This window comes from Zonotrichia albicollis, chromosome 20 (genome assembly GCF_047830755.1).
Source record: "Zonotrichia albicollis isolate bZonAlb1 chromosome 20, bZonAlb1.hap1, whole genome shotgun sequence".
Classification (NCBI taxonomy): domain Eukaryota; kingdom Metazoa; phylum Chordata; class Aves; order Passeriformes; family Passerellidae; genus Zonotrichia; species Zonotrichia albicollis.
In genome coordinates, this window is record NC_133838.1 from 6,952,664 (window position 1) to 6,975,168 (window position 22,505).

Below are 22,505 nucleotides of genomic sequence, written 5' to 3' on the forward strand. Positions count from 1 at the left end.
TGCTTGGCAGGAGAGCTGGGGTTGGGGTTGGAGCTCCCAGGTGGGGAGAAGTGCAGAAATCCAGCAGATAAACCAGCCTTGGAGGCTGAGCAGGTTTTGTTCCTTCCCAGGAATTCACTGTGGATTTTGATGTGCACAATGTACAGGAGATTATGTTTTTCTCCGTGGGCATTTTCCTTTTTTCCCACAATATTGAGAATTACAGTGAGGGGTGTGTGTGAGAGCAGAGTGTCACAAATAAAGGGGAATTATCAACCCAGGCTGGGAGATTTGGAGCTGCCCATGCCAGTCTGGCTGCAGGGTATTCCTAATTACAATAATTTATTATGAATTCAGCTCCTTGGGCTAAATTTGTTGAGCTGGGCTTTTCCAGGAAAGAATTCCTGATCTCTAGAAGGTTCTGTGGGTGCTGGATCTGCAGCTGGGCTCTCCCAGGACAGAATTCCCAAGCTCTGGGAGTTTCTGTGGATGTTGAACGTTGGATCTGCAGCTGGACTTTCCCAGCAGAGAATTCCTGATCTCTGGGAAGTTCTGTGGGTGTTGGATCTGAGCCCAGGAGAGAATTCCTGATCTCTTGGAGGTTCTGTGGGTGTTGGATCTACAGGTGGGCTCTTATGGGACAGAATTCCTGATATCTGGGAGGTTCTGTGAGTGTTGGATCTGCAGCTGAGCTCTCCTGGGAAAAAAAATCCTGATTTCTGCGAAGTTCTGTCTGTTCTGGATCTGAAACTGGGCTTCTTCAGGAAAGAATCCTGATCTCTGGGAGTTTCTGGGACTGTTGGATCTGCAGCTGGGCTCTCCCAGGACAGAATTCCCAAGCTCTGGGAGTTTCTGTGGATGTTGAACGTTGGATCTGCAGCTGGGCTTTCCCAGCAGAGAATTCCTGATCTCTGGGAGGTTATATTGGTGCTGGATCTGCAGATGGGCTCTCTTAGGACAGAATTCCTGATCTCTGGGAGGTTATATTGGTGTTGGATCTGCAGCTGGGCTCTCCAGCAGAGAATTCCAGCCCTGGTGCTGTTTGCAGCCCAGCTCGCCCGGGAATCCCAGCATGAAGTGTCCTTTGTTGTGTCTGCTGAACCTGGGGAGTTTTTATTCCTTTCAGTGAAGATCATCAGCCTAAACCAGCTCCTAACTCTGCCCCAACTCCTTCAGGAGCCCCTGATCCTCCCACTTTCGCCCTGCCAGGAATGCAGCAGCACACAGGACGTGGCAGCAGGAACAGCAGCCGATTGTTTTTGCATATTTTTGTCTGCAGGGCCTTCCTGCCTTCCCTGAGGGAGGGTGACTCGTGTCACCAGGGCCACCAGGGCCTCCAGCAGCTGAGGTCACCCCTGGGGCAGGGCTCTGGGAGCTGTGCCTGGGATCTGAGGGCTCCAGGGAATTCCCAGCTGGGTTGGTGACCCCGGGAGTCGCTGGTTGGTCCGGTTCAAAGCCACCTGTCCCAAATGGGGACACTGAGGCACCACCTGTGTGTCCCCCCTGCCTTGAGAGAAGTGCTGCAGTTTTAGGGTAGCCAGGGATGATGGGTGCTAAAAAATGGATCTGTTTTAATCCCAGGAGAACTGACCTGGCACATCTGAGACTCCCCTGGATGCATGAAATACAGAGAGGAAGAGTTTGGGGCAGGGAGCTGGGAAATGTCCCAGGTTATTTCTTTTTAAAGAGAATATCCTGGAGTGTTAGTACAGGAAGGGTTTCCTGAAACCCAGGCACCCCTGATTGTAGAATCACAGAAATTTGGGTTGGAAAATCCCTCTGAACTCGTTGAGTCCACCCACCTGGCACTGCCAAGGCCACCACTGGTGGCTTTTATGGGACAGGGGACTCCAGCACTGCCCTGCCTTCCCTGAGGGAGGGTGACTCATGTCACCAGGGTCACCAGGGCCACCAGCAGCTGAGGTCACCTCTGGGGCAGGGCTGTGGGAGCTGTGCCTCGGATCTGAGGGCTCCAGGGAATTCCCAGCTGGGTTGGAGACCCTGGGAGTCACTGGTCCACTGGTCTGGATCAACTGGTCTGGATCAAAGCCACCTGTCCCAAATGGGGACACTGAGGCACCACCTGTGTGTCCCCCCTGCCTTGAGAGAAGTGCTGCAGTTTTAGGGCAGCCAACGATGATGGGTTTGTAACTTTCTGGAGCTAAAAAATGGATCTGGTTTAATCCCAGCAGAATTGGCTATGGGATCCTGGCACATCTGAGACTCCCCTGCACGCACGAAATACAGAGAGGAAGAGTTTGGGGCAGGGAGCTGGGAGTCTCTTTCTTTTTTAAGGGGAATATCCTGAAATGTTTCCTGAAACCCAGGGGAATGGCCTTTGCACCCCTGATTGCAGAATCACAGAAATGTCAGGTTGGAAAATCCCTCTGAGTTCCTTGAGTCCACATGGCACTGCCAAGGCCACCGCTGGTGGCCTTTAGGGGACTCCAGCACTGCCCTGGGCAGCTGTTCCCACTCTTTCCATGACGAATTTATTCCCAATATCCAACCTGAACCTCCCCTGGCACAGCTTGAGGCTGTTTCCTCTTTTGCTGTTACTCTGGGTTTTCTCTGCAAGCCAAACTTGCCCAAACCCACGTCCAGTTGAAGGGGGGGCCAGGATCAGGACCCCATTATTGGGGTCAGAACCCCATTATTGGACCAGGATATCCCCATTCCTGGGGGTTGTTGTGGCTGCCAGCCCCGTTATGGCCAGGGGAGGGAAACTGAGGCAGGAGGGATGCAATCCCCTGGGATTGAGCTGCAATCCCCACAAACTGCAGGGACAGCAGGGACACAGAGGTTCCCAGGGACAGCCCCTCAGTGCTCAGGGGACTTTCAGATTTGTTTTTCCTCCTGTTTGCGCTCTGTTCCCCTCCTGCACAGACTCAGGCGCTCTCTGCTCTCTCTGTGCTGCCTCTGTGAGGTTTCCACGGGAAACTTTCCAAGCAGGAAAATTTCAGCCCACAGGGGAGGCAGCCGGAGCGGGGCCTTTTCCATCTGCCCTGGGAGCTGCTCTCCTCCCCTTCCTCCTCCTCCTCCTCTTCCTCCCAGCAGCTCTGCATTCCTGGGAGAGAATTCCCTGCTGCTGGTGTGTTTGCATCCCTGCTGTGCGGAGCTTTTGTATTTAAATTAATTTTATTTTTCTTTATTTAATAATAAAATGTAATAATTTAATCATAAATAATCAATGAACTAATTAATAGATTATTAAATAATTAATAATTAGTTAAAATAGATATATATATTTAAAATTTAATTTAATTTAATTTTTTATTTTATTTTGTTTAATTTTATTTTTTATTTTAAATTTTATTTTTATTTTATTTTATATTATTTTATTTCATAGTTTTTATGTTATTTTCATTTAAAAAAAATTCATTTATTCTATTTTATTGTAATTATAATTTTCTTTTGTTTGCGCTGGGTTTAAATGTGTGAGATGGTATGTTTATATTTTATATTATATCTAATATAGAATAATATCAGTATTATTAATGTCATTCTCCTACTAATAATAATTTTATTGATATTATTATATATACGAAACCTTCTGCACAGCAATCAGTTGATGGACCAGCTAAAAATCAGCTAAAACTCTGCCCTGAGACAGAGTTGGGCTGGGTTTTATTAGGCTTGGCTGCAGGGAAATACCTGGGAAAATGGCATTGTGGGTTTTCCAAGTTTTCCCTCCCTAATTGTGGTATCGAGTGTTCCTCAGCTCCCAGGGAAAAGCTCAGGGGGTTGGAGTGCAGGTTCTTTACAGAGCTTTGGCTCTGCTCAGCTCCTCACACATCATCATCATCATCATCATCATCATCATCATCATCATCATCCTGGGAATGCAGCTCCAGCCCCAGCTCCATGGCTTTTCCTGCTGCCTGGGCTGTCCCGGTTTCTGCAGCGGCAGCAGCAGAGGGAAATGGAAGAGAATTGAGAAAAATCAAAAGAAATTGAGGGAAACTGAGGGAAATCGAGAGATATTGAGGGAAATCAAGGGAGATCAATTGAAATATTGGGAAATTGAGGGAAATCAAGGGAAATTGGAAGAAATTGAGAGAAACTGAGGGAAATCGAGGCAAATCGAGAGAAATTGAGGAAAATCATGGGAAATCGACGGAATTCAAGGGAGATCAAGGGAAATTGAGGAAAATAAAGGGAAATTGAGGGAAATCAAGGATATCCCAACCTAATTCCAGCTGGAGCTGGAAGTTGTGACTCCAGCTCCCAGGTGGGAAAGGGCACCCCCAGAGCTGAGCCCCTGGGAAACCTCGGGGGGGTTGGAACTTGGCTGGGGAGCCCGTGGCTGATGGGGGATTGTCCTTGGGGATGTGGGATTTTGGCCAGAGTGGGAACAGTCACCAGGGACGCTCTGGGTGGGGAGCAAGGTGCCAGCCTGGCAGGAATTCAGGCAAGGGTTCCTCTGGGATGGGTGAGCCCAGCTTGGGCCCAGCCCTGCCCACAGCCCTCCTAAATTGAGACCCACATTGTGGCTGTAGGAACTCATCCTGGTGCTCGTGGATTCAGCGGGATTGATGATTTAGGGCCTCCTTCCAGGTGTTCCACAACCCACGTCCTTCCTCTGTACCAGTGAGGATGAGTAGGGCTCAAACCCCCCCATTCCCTTAGTCCAGGTGACTAAAGGCAAAGCCCCCCCAGCTCACCTGGAATCTCTCACCTGTCTGGAACTGATCTGGAATTTTTTAGGACAAAACTTTTTATCCTCCAGCTCCTGCTGTCCAGAGGGACTGATGGTATCTGGGATCAGTCCTCATTTCCTGGCCTGGCTCTGACAGGAGGCAGGAAATGAGAAATAATTGAATCAATTCCTACAAATTGGTTTGTCTTGGATGCAGTGTGAGGGATGGGGAAGGGCCTGGGCTGTGTCTGAGGCTTGGAGCATTTCTGTCTCCACCAGAGCAAGGTAGAGAAGAATGCCATTAATAATTGCAGCCCCGGGTGCTGGGAGCAGGGGGAGGTTGATGGGATGGGCTGCTCCGAGGTGATAATCCCAGCCCAATCCATCAGATCCTCTGGGGTGTCGAGGGCTTGTAATAACCTGAGTGGCTTTGGGAATTCTCTCAGTGGTATTTATATCTGGAGATCAGAAATTCATCAGCCATCAATGCCCAGTGGTGATGAGGGCAAGAACAGAGCAGAAATTGATTTTTTTTTTTGGTGCTTTCTGAGGATTTTTGATGCTGTTGGTTCTCAGGTTGTCTCTCCTGTGCTGTTTGGGAGTTTTGTTACCTCAGGAAAAGAGGGATGGGGCAGCTGGGCTTGGTTTTGTTTTCCATGTTTCAATAGAGCCAGAGGCTGTTTGGCTCCTGTGCTGTGGAAATAAACCTGGCCTATTCATCATTATTAATGACTGTAGTAAATAATAATAATATTAATTATTAATTACAGAATAATTAATCATTATTAATTATTGTAATTACATGTTAGGCGCTTTCCCTGGGGAACTGGGCCTTGCCTGGGGAGGTGTCAGACTTGTGGAACCATTTGATTCCCCTCGGAGTCAAGGATGGATTCCATGAGGATCAGCTGGTGGGAAGCTCCCAGGATGGTGCCAGTGAGGACAGGGATGTGCTCCAGCCCCTCGGGAATTGCGCATCCCCAAAAACCTCAGAGGGCTCAGCTGCTGCTGCCAGCCCCACCCTGGGAAGGGCTTGAGATCCCAAAGGGGGCATTTCTCCTGGAAAATCATCCTGCTGCTCCCCACCAGGTTCTGCTGGAGCTTCTCCTGGAGCTTCACCTGGAGCATCTCCAGGAGCTTCTCTAAGAGCTCCTCCTAGAGCTTCTCCTGCAGCTCATTCTAGAGGTTCTCCTGGAGCTTCTCCCTGGGCATCTCCTGGAGCTTCTCCTGGTGTATCTCTTGGAGCTTCTCCTGGAGCTCCTTCTGGCACTGGCAGCAGGGCTATCCAGGCTGGCTGTTGAAGGTGTTTGGGGATCCAGTGTTGATGTTGAAGGAGTTGTTCCATCATGCTCAGCATGCCAAGTTCCCATCCCAAATCCTCCCAAATCCAGGTCCTTCCTGTAATTGCAGAGTGTCATGGGGCCAGTCCTTGGATGGGGACTGGGGAATTGTGAATAACAGGCAGGGTTCAGGATGTCCAGGCCATGGATGGGTATTCCTGGCACTGTGGAGAAGGAGAAATCCAATATTCCCTGCAGGGCTGGAGCTGCTGGAAGCTCCAAAATGTTTGGGTCTCTGTTGCTAAGGGGTAAATGTTGGGGATAAACACAAATCCTGACCCTGCCAAGCCCTGGGCCCCTCCAGGGTGGGTTCAGCCCCTTCTCAGAGAGGGGCAATCCCCAAGGAGAGCCTCTCCAGCCTGTGCTGGTGCACAGGAAGTTTTCTTTGCTTTCATCATCCCTAAATGAGCTCCCATGGAGCTCCCAAAGCTGAGGGAGCAGTGGGAGGGCAGAGGCAGGAGGTCACTGCTGGAGCATCCCGGCCAAATCTCCCAGCAAAACTTCCAGGAAGAGGAGCTGAGCCCGCATGGGACAGGGAAAAAACAAAAGGATGTGACAAAGCAGACAGAGCCCAGAGGAGGGGTCTGGTCTGAGCCAGTTTTGTGGCTCATTTCTACAGAAAAATCAGTGTTTCCTATTCCACCCCTTAATAACAGCATTGCTGGAGCTGCCTGAGGCTGAGGGGAAGCTGGAAGGGACCACAAATCCCTGGATTACACCCCTGGGAGAAAGGAGCTGCAGTTTTTGAAGTTTGTTTGAATGAGGCAGCGGCACCAGGGAAATCTTTTGGGTCATAGGAAACACTTTAAAAATTTGACACAAATGAGGGTTGGAAATTCCCTTCAGTCACTGGGAGTATTTGGGGTATTTAAGGGGATCCCTGGCCAGACAGTGAGGAAACAAAAGGATCCTGGTGGACCTGTGGCCACCAACAGCAGTGAGCAGGGGCACTGGGTCAGGGGAAGGCTCTTCAAGTCCCTAATTTTATTAAAATAAGTTCTGATCCAAATAAATTCTATTCCAATGCCATGTTCTGTAGCTCTGACTGCAGTTCATGTCTCACCCACTTCAGTGAGTGCCAACAGGCTCCTCATTCTCCCTTGCAGGGATTTGATGATAAAATGCATTTGTTGATGTTAAAAAGATTAATATAAATTTAGAAATATCACATTACATAGAATTATGGAATCATGGAATGGTTTGGGTTGGAAGGGAACTTAAATTTCACCCAGTGCCATGGCAGGGACACCTCTCACTGTGCCAGCCCAGCCTGGCCTTGGGCACTGCCAGGGCTCCAGGGGCAGCCACAGCTGCTCTGGGCACCCTGGCACAGCCCAAACCTCTCTAACCAGCCCTTGCCAGGCTACAAACCCCCTGTGGCAAATGGCACTGGGGGCACCTGGAACCAGCCAGGAAATCATTCTTTCCTTTCCTTTCTCCATTTGCTGCAATGGGTTTTGGTGCTGGTTTCCATCCTTGATTGAGGAATGTGAATGCCAGAGTGGTTTGGGTGGGAAGGGATCTTCAATGGCAGCTGATTGCAGCCCAGGGCCACCTGCCACTGTGCCAGGTGCTGCCAGCCCCAATGCCCAGCCTGGCCTTGGGCACTGCCAGGGCTCCAGGGGCAGCCACAGCTGCTCTGGCAATTCCAGCCCAGCCCCTGCCCACCCTGCCAGGGAACAATTCCCAATTGCCAAGATCCCATCCAGCCCTGCCATTCCTCTGGCACTGGCAGCCATTCCCTGGCTCCTGTCCCTCCATCCTTGTCCCCAGTCCCTCTGCAGCTCTCCTGGAGCCCCTTCAGGCCCTGCAAGGGCTCTCAGCTCTCCCTGGAGCCTTCTCCTCTCCAGGGCAGCACCCCCAGCTCTCCCAGCCTGGCTCCAGAGGGGCTCCAGCCCTGCAGCAGCTCTGGCATCTCCTGTGGATTTGTTTCCATAACTGACCTCAACCCTGAACAATTTATTCAGGAAAATCAGGATCTCTTCAGGGTAACAAGTGCCGAAGTAAGACCCTGCAGGGAGGGCAGGGTGCTGGGAATAAAACCTGGAATAAGGCCAGGAGTGAGAGGCAGGATGAGTGACAGAGGGACAAGAGCAGCCTGGAATTCAATAAATTTAATTTTTCATAGCATATGGAGCAGGGGCTGCAGGAGGAGCTGTTGGAGAGCCAGGGGTGGACGTGCCACCCCAGGCATTGCTGTCACCCCTCTGGAAGGTGCCCAATCTATCCTGGGGGGAAGAGAACTGGAGTGAGACCCGTCATCTGTGGGGATTTCTGTGCCAGACTTCCCCTGTGAATATTTTATGAATCAGCTGGATGAGTCGCTGGTTGTTTTTTCCTTTTTTTAATCTCGTGTTTCATTCGGTTTCTGTTTGATCTTGCAAGGCTGGAGCAGTGCCCAGGGCGGGGGGTGAGTGCTCACAAATATGAACTTTTGTGCTGTGTCCAACCTGTCTGACTGCTGCTGGAGAGGCAAAACCACCCCAATAAAATGAGATAAAATGGAATTAAATGTGCTGGGAATGTTATCTGGGACAATTCTTGAAGAAATTCTGGTTTGGAACAACTGGATTACAGTGGGAAATTATCTTTATCAATGAACAGAGCAGGTGTTGGCACAGCTGGACACCGTAAGCATAAGGACAATACAGAGATACTTAATACAATCACAAATTAAAGATTTGGTACTAAATCTGAATATTTGCATCTATAGTGAAATCTGAATATTTTTAAACAAAGTACATGGACTTTCATACCATGTGGAAGTATGTTTCATTCACATATGATAGTTTCATGGCATTGTAGTGTAGGTGCAGCTATGTGTAGCTACATGATTAATTTCAAAAATATAGCTATTATGCAGCTTATTATAACAGAAAATATATATTATAGTAATATATAGTAAATATATTAAAATATATTAAATATATATTATAGTAATTATTTATTTATTATAAAATTATATATATATTATAAAATAATATATATATTTATAGCATAAAACATGTATTATAATAATATATATTTAAAATATACCTATGATGCAGCTATTATAAAATAAAACATAATATCTAAAAATATATAGATATATGTATTATAAGATAGATTTATTACAAAATATAATATATTTTATATAAAATAAAATAATATACATTGTAATAATATATAAAATATATATTTAAAATATATAAAGATATATTCTAATAATATATGTTTACATATTTATCAAAATATACATAATAATATTAATATGTATTTTAAAATATAGCTATGATGCTATAGCTATTTGGGTTCCAGGGCTCTGCAGGGGCTGGGTGAGGAGTTTGGGTTCAGTTTAGGTTTTGGGGTCCTGCAGGAGCTCTCTGATCATTGTGTGGCATCATCTGGGGACAGGGACAGTCAGCCCAGCCCTCAGACAGAGGCTGGGGAAGCTCCTGCATTGCCTGTCTGCTCCAAAAATTGGATTTAATGGGGGAAGCCCAGCAGGGACTAATTAGTGAGTGCACACAATTAGTGCAACCCCGCTTTTGTTCACGCTCTGCTGGCTGAGGCTCACACTGCACTGGAATCCTCTCACCTTGCTCTGCACTGCCATTTCCCCTTCCTGCTCCCCTCTGAGTGCATTTGAGCCAGGTTTGCAGTCTGGGGCCCTGTGGGGCTGCCAGTGTTCTGTGGGGTTTGTGCTCTGCAGTGGTTTGCAGTGCCAGTTAAATGATTTCAGCAGGGATATGACAATTGAATGATTTCAGCAGAGAGGACAGAGCAGCCGTAATGAGCAGAGCTGTAATTCCACCTCTGTGAGAGCAGAAGTTGCCACAACCCCAAACTGAACCATCCTCCACTCAGGCATGACGTTGGGGAGGAACATGGAATTGGTTTTGCTTTCTTTTCTGTTTTTGCAGCTTTCCATCCACACCCAGCTCTGCTTGGGTTCATTGCCCTCAGGGTCCCTCCTGGACACCCCACGACCCTGCAGGGGCAGCTCCAGGGTCAGGGATCAGGAACAGGATCAGGAACGGGATCAGGGATCAGGGATCAGGAAGAGGGTGAGGGAACAGGGATCAGGTGCAGGATCAGGAACAGGATCAGGCACAGGAACAAGATCAGAAACAGGGTGAGGGATCAGGCATGGGGTGAGGAATCAGGAACAGGATCAGGAACAGGATTGAGAATCAGGAACAAAATCAGGGATCAGGATCAGGGTGAGGGATCAGGTGCAGGATCAAGGATCAGGATCAGGGATCAGGAACAGGATCGGGGATCAGGCACAGGGTGAGGGATCAGAAACAGATTTGGGGATCAGGAACAACATCAGGGATCAGGAACAGGGTGAGGGATCAGGTGCAGGATCAGGGATCAGGATCAGGGATCAGGAACAGGATCGGGGATCAGGAACAGGATCACTCCTTCACCCTGTCCATGTGTCCCCAATGGTGACAGTCACCCTCTCCCCCCGTGGTGTGTGCCTGGTGCTGGGGCTCCACCAGCTCCCACCTTCCCCTGCAGTTTCCAGCAGGCTCTGCCTGTGAGGATCCTTTATTCCAGCCAGGCTAAAGCAGGTTTTGTGCCAGCTCCTCCCAGGTCCATCCATCCCCAGCTTTGTTGTGCTGCTCTGGATGTGCCTTGTTTGTCTGGGTGCAATATCCCTGTCTGGAAAATCAGGATGCTGGAGGGTTCATGGAGCTTTTAGAGAGCTGGAAATGCCATTGTCTGACAGGAATCCCTCTGCTTGTCCTGCTGGAGCTTGGCATCAGCCAAAGAACATCTCAGGGTGAGTGTCTGGCCTTGAGGACACACCTGTGTGTGACATCCTCAGCCCCAGGGATTCCACAGGGAAAGCTGAGGAATTCTGCTGCACACTCAGCTTCAGAGTGGTCATTTTGTACCAGGGAGCTGTGAGGGAGGCAATTAATGATCACTAATTAGTGGCACTGTGGGAGTTACACATTTATCTGGCAAATTTTGCAGGAGACATAAAGCAGAAATGAGATCAGTTAATCCCAGAGCAGCCCGACAGGAATGTCCCAAGGATTCAGCCAAGCCAGATGAGTGGGCAGCCTGGTGACAGATGAAATGTGCCATCAACAAACCCAAAATGTGACACCAAAGGCAAAAACTCCGGAGCTGGACTCGGTTCACTTGCCAGGGAACCAAACCCAGCAGCTCAGGGCAGGGATCAGATATCCCATTCCTCTTCCTGTGCACCCAAAATCCAAAAAGCAAACAAAGGATTTGATCAAATGTCAAAACCAGTCAAGGAAATGCTTCTTCAGTTGCTGTGAAAGCCTCCAGGGGTGTTCTTTGAGACAGCATCGAGCTTCAAATCATGAAAATTCACAGAATTAAAGATAATTTTTTAAATTTCAATAATTAAAATGTAACCAATGTACCCAGGCTGTGACCAGCAAGGTCACACCAGCAAAGCCTTTGCAGGGCAAGGTAAAATCCTGGTGGAATTTAAAAAAAACTTGAAAAAGGAAGCAAAGAGGGGAAGGAGTGATTCAGCCGTGAGCAATGAGTCCCCCAGAAACCTGCTCTGCCTCCCTGCTTGCCAACCACCAAACTTCCTTCCCCCCTGGTTGTCCAAGGGTTGGTCCTGTGGTTTCCAGCCACATGGAGATTTTGGATGTGCCTCACAGCACTGAGGGAAAGAAAAAAAGAAGTGTTTGTGGCTAAAAATGATGGTAAGGAATTTGTAAGGGCCAATCCTGAGGACTGAAGCTCCTCCAGGCTGCGAGGCCGTGAATGCTGCACGGGGTTGGGTTTCAGCTGGAGGGAAGGAGCTGAGACAAAGCCTCCTCCAGGTTTTTGTTTTCCCATTTTCGGGTTTCCTGTGCTCCTGACAGGGATTTTGGGCCCATTCTGAGGTTCTCAGGTATCTGGTGCTCAGGGTTGTGGTGGTGTTCACAGGGGTTACAGGATGAGGGAAGAGATGAGAATCTTGACTCCATGTTTCAGAAGGGTGATTTATTATTTTATGATATATATTAAAATAAAATAAAATTATATATTAAAACTATGCTAAAAGAATAGAAGGAAAAATTTCATCAGAAGGCTTGAAAGGAAAGGAATGATAATAAAATCTTGTGAAAGCTCACAGCCTCGACACAGGTGGCTGTCATTGGTCATCAAGTAAAAACAATTTCACATGCTGGTTAAACAATTCTCCAGATCACATTCCAAAGCAGTAAAGCATGGAGAAGTTGAAGCTTCTCAGGAGAAAAGATCCTAATGAGAGGATTTTTCATAAAATACATCAGTGACACAGGGTGACACCAGTCCTGCTGAGGCTGTGCCGGCTTCTCCTGCCCTGACAGGGTTTGCAGTGCTGGCCCCAGATCTGCCTGCAGGAAACGCCAAAGAACCTTTCAAAAATGCACCAAAGAGCTGCATTTTGATTTCTGTGTGTGTGTTGGAAAGGATTGTTCCCTAAATCAGTGCCTGGGCTCATGAAGGCCATTAACCCCCACGTTCCCAAACATATCTGTGTGGAGGGGAGCGTGGCACTGCAGGGCTGGAGCTGCTAAGGATGGGATTAGGATGGGCTGGGATAAGGATGGGATTAGGAATTCCTCAGGGCTCTGAAGAAAAGCCCAGATTGCTGCCACAAACCCACAAACCCAGCTGTGGCTATGCCCAGGTCCGCCTGCAGCAAACCCTGTGGAGCAGGGAAGGTCCTGTGCCAGGGTAAATCCTCACATGGGGTGTGAGCTGTTGTCATCCTGTTTTTTCAAGTTTTTCTGATGTTTACATTCTTGTAGTAAACTTTCTCACACACTTTATGTAGATAACTTTTTGTTTTGCATTCTTTTATGGAGGAAATTTGATGGACTGTTGGTTTGTCCAGTGTCATTGGAGAGGTGGCACTGTCACCCTCCAATCCACTGTCACTTTTGGAAATCTGGAATATATAATACATTTTATATATATATATATATATATATATATATATATATATATATATATATATAATATTATATATATAAAAGCTATATAATATAATATAAAAATATATATATTATATTATATTATATTATATTATATTATATTATATTATATTATATTATATTATATTATATTATATTATATTATATTATATTATATTATATTATATTATATTATATTATATTATAATTATCTGAGCTATAGATGTTGCAGTCAGAAATTAAACTTCCCTCTTTTTTACCTTGAGAGAGCTGCATGTCCACGTTGTGTTATTTCATGTCCTGTAGTGACAAGCTGTGCCTGATTTATCTTTCTGATGCAAATCAGATGGGCACAGGAGCAGGGAAATGGGATCACACTGAAGGAATTACGTCCATAAATTTATTGCAGCCCTCAGAGCAGGCAGATGGCATCTGCAGAGCCTTCTCTGGGTTATGGCACTGTCACCTCCTGCTGTCTTCTTCCCCTTTGGTTTGGTGTTTCTTGAGAGGAATTTGCTTTTCCTCTCTCTCCCCTCTCCCTGCCTGTTTTCCACGTGGTTCCAGGGGGCTGTGGTGGAATATCTGTGCTGAAGCTGGCAGGGTGTCAGATGAAGTGCAGTGCCTGATTCCAGATTCAATCACATGGCTGCTTTAATGCAGCCTGATGGCTTTAATGAGCCTGAGGAAGGGACACAAAAACATTTCTGATGGCTTTAATGAGCCACACAAACATTTCCATGGGAGGTTGGAATGAAGGGCAGTGCAAGTCCAAGGCTGATAAAGGAGCAGTTCCAGGTTGGAATGGCCAGGTAGGTCCCAGCACACTGACAGGCAGCAGAGGCAGAGGAGGAAGCCTGCAGTACAAACTTGAGCAGAAAAAATCAGGATTCCTGATTCCTTTTGCTCCTGCCTGCAGTACAAATCTGAACTGAAAAAATCAGGATTCCTGATTCCTTTTGCTCCTTCTGCCACTTTAACACTGCCTGAGCAAAGGAGGGACAGGAACCATCCCTGACAAACCTGAGCCCTGGAATCCTTTAGGGTTAAATGAAAATAACTTTAGGTTAAATGGAAATGGGATGGAGACTGGGGCACGGTGGGAGCTCCCCAGACACCAGCTCAGTCTGGTGTCAATCACATGGCTGTTTTAATGAGCCTGATGGCTTTAATGAGCCTGAGGAAGGGACACACAAACATTTCCATGGGAATTAAGGACAGTGCAAGTCCAAGGCTGATAAAGGAGCAGTTCCAGCTTGGAATGACCAGGTGGGTCCCAGCACAATGACAGGGAGCAGAGGCAGAGGAGGAAGCCTGCAGAACAAACCTGAACAGAAAAAAAATCAGGATTCCTGATGCCTTTTGCTCCTTCTGCCACTTTAACACTGCCTGAACAAAGAAGGGACAGGAACCATCCCTAAAAACCTGAGCCCTGGAATCCTTTAGGGTTAATGGAGATAACTGGGCATACTGGGATGGAGACTGGGGCATGGTGGGAGCTCTCCAGACACCACCTCCGTCCTCTCTGGCCAGATAATGAGAACCTTGCGATGATGGGTGTTGATGTTGGGGTTTTTTAGGGTTTTTTTGGGGGCATTGAATGGTTGGGAATGGCAGGATGGGGTGGCATTGCTGTGACTTCAGTCCCAGCAGAAAAAATGAAGTATTTGGGCCACCAGGTGACCCCGGTGATGATCCAGAGAACTCCTGCTGATGCTGAAGGACAGGAACACAAACTGTTGGACACCAAAGCCTGGTTTGTGCTACTGGTGCAGACTGGGGCTGTCTGAATGCCCAAATTTCCTCTCTTTCCTCAAATCTGTGTCCAAAACTGAACCTGTGACCTCACCCCTGAACTCAGGAGCAGCTCAGGCTCCTCTGAGCACCTCAGGAGCAGCTTATTCCCCTGTCAGCATCTCAGGAGCAGCTCAATCCCCCCTGAGCATCTCAGGAGCAGCTCAGGCTCCTCTGAGCACCTAAATCCCCTCTGAGCACCTCAGGAGCAGCTCATTCCCCTCTGAGCGCCTCCCACAGCTCTGAGCAGAGCCAAGGGGCTCAGCCAGCACTGGGAAGGGCTCAGTCCCCACTCGCTGCCTCCAGCCAGCAGGATCAGCCCGAATTTCAGCTCCCAAACACCCCCATGGAGCTGGAACTGCCTGGGCTCTTCCTGAGGGAAAGGAACAAAGTGTGGGGGAGATCCAAGGGTCCCTGCAGTGGGACTCACCCACTTCCAACCCCACCCTACAGGCAGCTGGGAGGGTTTCCATGGGTGCATCCTGTGCAGGTCTCGGGTTTTTGGTTGTTAATTGCTGCCTTGAGATGTGCAGGATGTCTCTGCTTTGGCCTGTGCAGCTGAAGAACGAGTCTGGACTCTTCGCTTTTCAGTCTTGAGGTTGTTTATTAATTCTTATATCTATAAAATTTTCTTTCTGCCCAGCCGAGATCTGCTCAGCAGGGCAGCCACAGGCACTCTGTGTTGTCCTTTTATACTACAAACTACCTATAACATATTTACACTTAATTCCCAATACCTATCACCTATGTTAGACAGCGCACTTCTACTCTAAACCAATCCCAAAGTGCCAACATCACTGCAGAAAATGGAGAACAAGAAGAAGAAAGGCTGGACATGCCCAAGTTCCTCCATCTTGTCCCCATAACCTCCATACCAAAAATCCTAAAATCTACATTTTCACCCTGTGATCATTTTGTTATTACACTATTCCAACCTGTGTGACTTTCAGGTCCTCATAGAAAGTTGGTAACTTGCTCCAGGGGTCACAATCAAATCCCCAGGTGTTCTGGGCTGTGTGCCAGGGTCTCTGAGCCCCACGATGGGGTCCATGGCAACTCTGAACACCCAGAGGGATGTGCTGAGTTCCCACATGCAGGCCGTGCCATTCCCATCCTCTCAGTTCTGGGCTGGTCTTTGTGTGACTTTTTTAACTCAATTTTAAACGAGTCTTGTTTTTCTACATTAGAAATACATAAGTTTTAGTATTTATCATATATTCACTCACTGAAGTGCTCAATCTATTGCAGTACAGCTGTTTCTGCTCAAGTTTCTCCTCAGTCTGGCTGCTGTTTTCTCACCCTTCTGGTTTGGAATAGGCTTCACTGGGAAGTCACTAAAACCTGACTGATGGTGTTGGATGCCTTTGGATCTCCTATTAAGAGGCTTTAGACAGCCTGATTTTTCCAGGGTGGATGTTTGGAGATTTCTGAAGACCAGACTTAATTCCTCCTGGGTAGAAAAATTACTTGCAAGAAGTGCCATGCTTCAAAAATTTGGCCTCTTTAATATCTGAGGGGACCAATTTGATGTTACCTTATTCTCCTTGTGCTGCAAGTACAGGAAATTGTTGCCTTCATTTGCTGAGCAGCAGGAGGCTCAAAGATTTGTCTCAGTCTTATAAGGGTTGTTCAACCCCCCCCATCCTGCAGCCTTCCCCATGCACTCATGCCTGGACAGAAAATCAAATCTGTAATGGGAAGGAAGGATGACCAATCTCATTCTCTTGGGTAAACCTAAATCATGATCCTGTGCCAAAGATAAAAGAGCCTGGAGTCTGCAGAGTTTACATTTAGTGGTAGCACAATTAATTTATTAGAAAAAAGGATGTTTTCTTCTCTCTGTGTCCATTCTGGGTGTCTCATTCAGGCTGTGCAGAGCTCACAGGGGTGTTTGTGGCATTGGTGACATCTCAGGTGGCAGCCTGGAGGGTGGGAGGTGTGTCCCAGGAGCTTCGGCTGGGATGAGTTGTCCCAGCACCTGCAGAGGCAGCCTGGGCATGTTTGAAATGGCAGGGACTGAGAGGCAGCTGGGCTGGCCTGGGCCAAACCCTGTCCAGCCTGGCCTGGGATAAACTCTGCCAAGCCTGGCCTGGCCAAGCTTTGTCCAGCTTCACTTGGGCCAAACCCTGTCCAGCCTGGCCCAGGACAAACTGTCCATCCTGGCCTGGAATAAACTCTGTCCATCTCGCACTGGGCCAAACTCTGTCCAGCCTGGCCTGGGTGCCTCAGTTTGTGGTTGAATATGGGGGCACAGCAGCACAGTGGGGTGTCCCTGTGACTCTGTCCAGCCTGGCCTGGAACAAATTCTGCCCAGCCTGGCCCAGGCCAAACCCTGAGCAGCCTGGCCTGGGTGCCTCAGTTTGTGGTTGAGGATGGGGCACAGCAGCACAGTGGGGTGTCCCTGAGACTCTGTCCATCCTGCTCTGGACCAAACCTTGTCCAGCCTGGCCTGAGACAAACTCTGTCCAGCCTGGCCCAGGACAAACTCTGTCCAGCCTGCTCTGGGCCAAACCCTGTCTAGCCTGGCCTGGGATAAACTTCCCAGCCTGGCCTGGGAATAAGCCCTATCCAGCCTGGCCTGGGTGCCTCAGTTTGTGGTTGAAGATGGGGGACACCAGCACAGTGGAGTGTCCCTGTGACTCTGTCCATCCTGCTCTGGACCAAACCCTGTCCAGCCTGGCCTGGGACAAACCCTGCCCATCCTGCTCTGGGCCAAACCCTGTCCAGCCTGGCCTGGATGCCTCAGTTTGTGTTTGAGGATGGGGCACAGCAGCACAGTGGGGTGTCCCCATGTCCCAGCTCAGCTTTGAACTCTTGGTGGTCACAGAGCAGCAGATTCAGGACATGAGACCATCCTGGATGTGTCTGGAAGCACCTGGGCACAGCTTTGGGTGCTAATTCACAATTAGCCTAATTACCCAGAGCTACCAAACAGCAACCAAGACCTGTGGTGTCAATAACACTCTGAACTAACCCAGCAAAGTTGTGACTTCTTCTGTTGAGGTGGGAATCTTCTTTTTTTTTTTCTTTTTTTTTTTTCCCCTTTATCACGCCACCTGTTGCTCATAGGTACAAATCAAACGAAGAGTATGTGTATGTGCGAGGCCGTGGAAGAGGGAAGTATGTTTGTGAGGAGTGTGGAATTCGCTGCAAGAAACCCAGCATGCTGAAGAAACACATTCGCACGCACACAGACGTCAGGCCGTACGTCTGCAAGTACTGTAACTTTGCTTTTAAAACCAAAGGTAAGCCACAGCCAGCTGCCAGCTCCTCTGCTTAGGGTGCTGGCACTGCCAGCTTGCTGGGGGCTCCCAAAAAGGGCGAGGGAAGGCATTGCCAGGGGCTGGCAAAGCCCCCCAGTTGGAGGGAGGGGGATGAGGGAGTTGGAAATTGGTTGGTGTTTCCAGAAGAGCGTCCCTGCCATCCTCCTTGTGCTTGTCCAAGGAGAAAGTCCTGAAATGCAGCTTCTCTGGCAGGGCTTTCTGAACAAAACCAGGAGCTCCAGGATGAGCCCCTGGATCCAGGCTCTGGGGGGCCTCTCCTGCTGCTCTGCCCATTCTCATCCTCTGCAGTTGCATGTGGCTTCCACATTCTCTGTATCACATCAAAGGACCTTTTCCCTAAAGGTTTTCATCCCAGGACATCGAACCATCAATGCCACCAGGTGTGCTCTGCCATGGCCTCAGCGAGGGTGTCAGGGAGAGCAGGCAGGAGTCTGTAAACCACAGGCAGAATAAAACTTCATTCCATGAGAAATGGGGAATGGGACCTTCCAAATGGGTCAGAGATGCATTTAACTTCTTGTAGGGGTCTGGCACTGTGGGTTGGACAAAGCTCTGGTGGTAGCAAGTCTTGGGATAAGGCAGCAGCAAGTATGAAGCTTGGGTTCTTGGTTACAGCTGGACAGAGCTCAGGGAGCATTTGGACAATGCTTTTGGGCACATTTCGGGGTTTTGGGGGCTGTTTGTCTTGGTTTGGAAAGCCAGGTGTCTGCTAAGGAAGGCAGGAGCCTCCCCTGATATGGAGAATGTAAACCCTCCCCACCCCTCTGCATTGCTATAAATTTTAAATTAAGGGGCTGTCAGGCAAAAAATATGGGAGGGGAAATAATAGTTCTTTAATAGGGAAAGGGAAAAAAAATGATAAAATAAACAATGCAGTGAACTAAACCAACTCTGCCAGAGTCAGAACCCAAGCTGACACCCTGTGGGTCAGGCTGTTGGCAGCAGTCCCATTGGAATTGTGGCTCAGCCCTCCTGCAGTGTCAGGGCTGGTTCTGCTGGAGCAGGGATCCTGGAGAAAGGTGCAGTCTCTGCCTCTGAAGATCCAGGGCCAGAGGCAGCTGCTGTTCCTCTGGGCAATCCAGTGCAGAAGCCGTGCTGGTGTTCCAGAATCTCCAGATTCTATCCGGGTAGGAATGCTTGGCTCCTCCCTCTGGGCTCCCATCTCCCAATGGGATGCTGTAGTTCTTATCAGCCATGCAGGGACATTCAATAACTGTTAACAGAAGATGTCCCTTCCTGAGGGAGGAGTGATTGTGGTCACTCAAAGAGAGAGATAAGGCAAATTGTCCACTTGACAAAGGTAATCTGCCATACAGATGGTAATGGAAAATATCTTGCATTGCAATCTGGAACACTGTCCCATGCAGGAGCTGGACTGGGTGATCCCTGTGGGTCCCGCCCAGCTCAGGAATTTCCAAAACACCCATTGTTGTCTGTAGCTCCATCAGTCTCAGAGGGTGGCACAGTGTGGAGGGCTCAGTGCCCAGGAGGAGCCGGTGTCACCCAGGCAGTGGCACAGCCTGGCTGTGGGGGGGCACAGTGTGCTGTGTGCTCTGTGGCACCTGTGCTGCCCCAGGGGGACAGAGCAGGACAAGGAAGTGACTCAGGAGCGTGATGGTGTTCCCAGGGGGTTTTGGATAAGGGAAGAGGATCTGACTCCATGTTTCAGAAGGCTGATTTATTATTCTATGATATATATTACATTAAAACTATACTAAAAGAATAGAAGAAAAGGTTTCATCAGAAGGCTGGCTAAGAATAGAAAACGGAAAGAATGAATAACAAAGGTTTGTGGCTCAGACAGAGAGCCCGAACCAGCTGACTGTGATTGGCCATTAATTAGAAACAACCACATGAGACCAATCACAGATGCACCTGTTGCATTCCACAGCAGCAGATAATCATTGTTTACATTTTGTTCCTGAGACCTCTCAGCTTCTTAGGAGGAAAAATCCTAAGGAAAGGATTTTTCATAAAAGATGTCTGCAACACAGGGTGGGCAGTGCCGGGATCTGGTGGCTTTTCTGGCAAGGCTGGCGGGGATTTCTGGGTGCCGACGTGCTGGGGGTCACTGGCTCTGGGGCAGAAAGGGAAGTGACACCGAGTTTGAGGCCAGATTCTCATGCTGCACATCCCAGTGCCGGTTCTTCCTCTCCCTCCCATCCTGGAGCTGTTTCTGATTCATTTCCTTTCTCGTCCCCTCTTGCTTTGACTTCGTTCCAAGGTTTCCCTTGGGGAGCTGAGCCCGCTCAGCCTCTCCCATCACCTCACCTCACTCCCACCATGCTTCTGTAGGGCTTCTGCCCAGGGTGATGGCATCAAACCATCCTCTCCACCACCTCTCTGGCTGCTTTGCTCTTCATCTCTGCTCCCTGAAGGCCACAATCTGTCAGCTCTGGCTGCACATGGCAAACAGATCCTGCCCTTCTTCTGCTTGGCATGGCCAAGGGAGCATGGAAATGCTTCCTTCCTTCCTTCCTTCCTTCCATGGAACAAAAATCATCCACACTCTGCTGGGGTTTCAGTGGCAAAGCACCTGTTTGCCCATGGGGGCATGAGATGGACAGAACTCCCCTGGATCGGGGATTTATGGAGAAATGGTTGGGATTTATGGCTGCATGGTGGTGACTTGGAATTGCATGAGAATGGTTCTTTTCTGGGAGGGATGAAGGCACAGGCCTGGAGTGTGCTCAGATTGCCCAAAAATGGGACAAAACTCTTTGGGGGGCACCAGGAGCTTTGGAACAGCTGGGAAGGGTGAAGGGCAGAGCTTGGGACATGCTCAGACTGCCCAGAAATGGGACAAAAGCTCTTTGGGGGGCACAATGAGCTGTGGAAGAGGTGGGAGGGATGAAGGGCAGAGCCTTGGCGCATGCTCAAAGTGCCCAGAAATGGGACAAAAGCTCTTTGGGGGGCACAGGGAGCTCTGGAAGAGCTGAAAGGGGTGAATGAACACACCCCAGTCTGTGCCTGACTGCCCCAACATGGGACAAAGCTCTTTGGGGGACACAAGGAAGTCTGGACGAGTTGGAGGGTGAGGGGCAGAGTCCTGGGGTGTGCTCAGAGTGCCCAAAAATGGGAGACAAAATGTTTGGGGGGCACAAGGAGCTCTGAAAGAGCTGGGAGGGATGAAGGCAGAGCCCTGGAGTGTCCTCAGACTGCCTAGAAATGGGGGAAAAGCTGGTTGGGAGTTCTGGGAAAGTGGAAAAAAGCTCTGTGTGCCTTGACAAAAGCATCAGCTGATGATGGAGAGTTTGAGATCACTTAAAAAACCACCAGCAAGGGCAGGAAGAAAATCCTTTTTTTTTTTTTTTTTTTTTTGCTCATGCCCCTGCCAGTGATTTTTTTAAAGCAATTTCAAACTCTGCTCATAACAAGTGACCCAGAGGAGCAGGGGGGTGCAGAAACTGCTGTTCCCAGCTCATTTTGGAGGGATTTGTCTCATTTTGGCTCCTCCCTGGGCTGGCTGGGGTTGGCAGCCCCGGGCATGCCGAATGCAGGAGCTGCAGCTCTCCCTCCTGCACAAAGATGGAGCTTTTTTAGAAATCAGCTTTCCAGAGTTAATTTTAGCCTTCAGCATCAGCTCCAGGGGGAAGTCTGTGGAGCTGGCTTCGTTTTGGCTGGGGTAGATCTCTCCAGCATGATCTAATGCTCTAAACTCTCCAGTAGGCTGGAAGCAGTTAAATGGGACTTTTTTATTATTATTATTTTCTTTAATGAGGAGCTTTATCTGGTTAAAATGTACCTCACCCCCCACCCCTCCCACTCTAGAAAATCTGTGTCTGTGTTCCAAGGACTGGGAAAACTTTTGCAACAGAAAATGCTATAAATATTTGCCCTTATCCACTAATTTGCTGCTTTTTGTGCCTTTCTGTCACTAGAAGCAAAGCTGTTCTTTTGGCTTAGAGAACTGCAGGGAAATTTTATTTTTTTATTATTCTAAAGCAAATCCATGAGATTAATTTTGGGGTTTTTTTGTGTGTGTGTGTGCTCGTTTAGCTGATGGGAACAACAGCCTTGGAAATTTGGTTTGCAGAGATTTGTTTGATTTGGTGTTTCTGGAGCAGATCTAAAGGTGCCTCTTTAATGAGGTGTCTGTCCCTCCCCTGCGGTGCAGCTTTGTGCCTGTGGCCTCCAGGAGGGTCTTTAAAGGAGGCTTAGCATCTTCTGCATTGTTTTCTGGGCTGGAAGGAAATAAGAAAAAGCTGTTTTCCCTTTCAGGAAGGTCGGGGAGAGCTTTTCCCTTCCCCTCTCTCGCTGCTGCTGGGATGAGGGGCAGTGCTGGCACATTAATTCCCTTTTCCAGTTATTATTATTATTATTTTCCAGTTATTTTCTGTCCTCCCTCAGATCCACATCACCTTCTCACAGAGTCCTGATTGCTTCCAGTGCCCTCAGAAATTCTGGATAAAACATTTGGAACAGCTCTGAGGTCAGGAGGGATGAGGAGCTCCACTTTAATTTAAAGGGAGCTGTAGAAAGGACACTGCTGGCTGGAGATCCCCCATTTCACACTCTGTGCCACTTACTCTTCCCAGACTCCAGA

General features: G+C 48.6%; 1 protein-coding gene across 5 annotated transcripts in view; it reads left to right on the plus strand.

The window, feature by feature from the left end:
- HIVEP3 (HIVEP zinc finger 3) overlaps window positions 1-22,505 on the plus strand; it is a 300,751-nt gene that overhangs the window by 255,816 nt on the left and 22,430 nt on the right. For all 5 annotated transcript variants that reach the window (XM_074555698.1, XM_074555699.1, XM_074555701.1 and 2 more), the window contains one exon: window positions 17,745-17,920. In XM_074555698.1, the coding sequence (XP_074411799.1) occupies window positions 17,745-17,920 (176 nt within the window). The remainder of the gene's footprint in view (window positions 1-17,744; window positions 17,921-22,505) is intronic.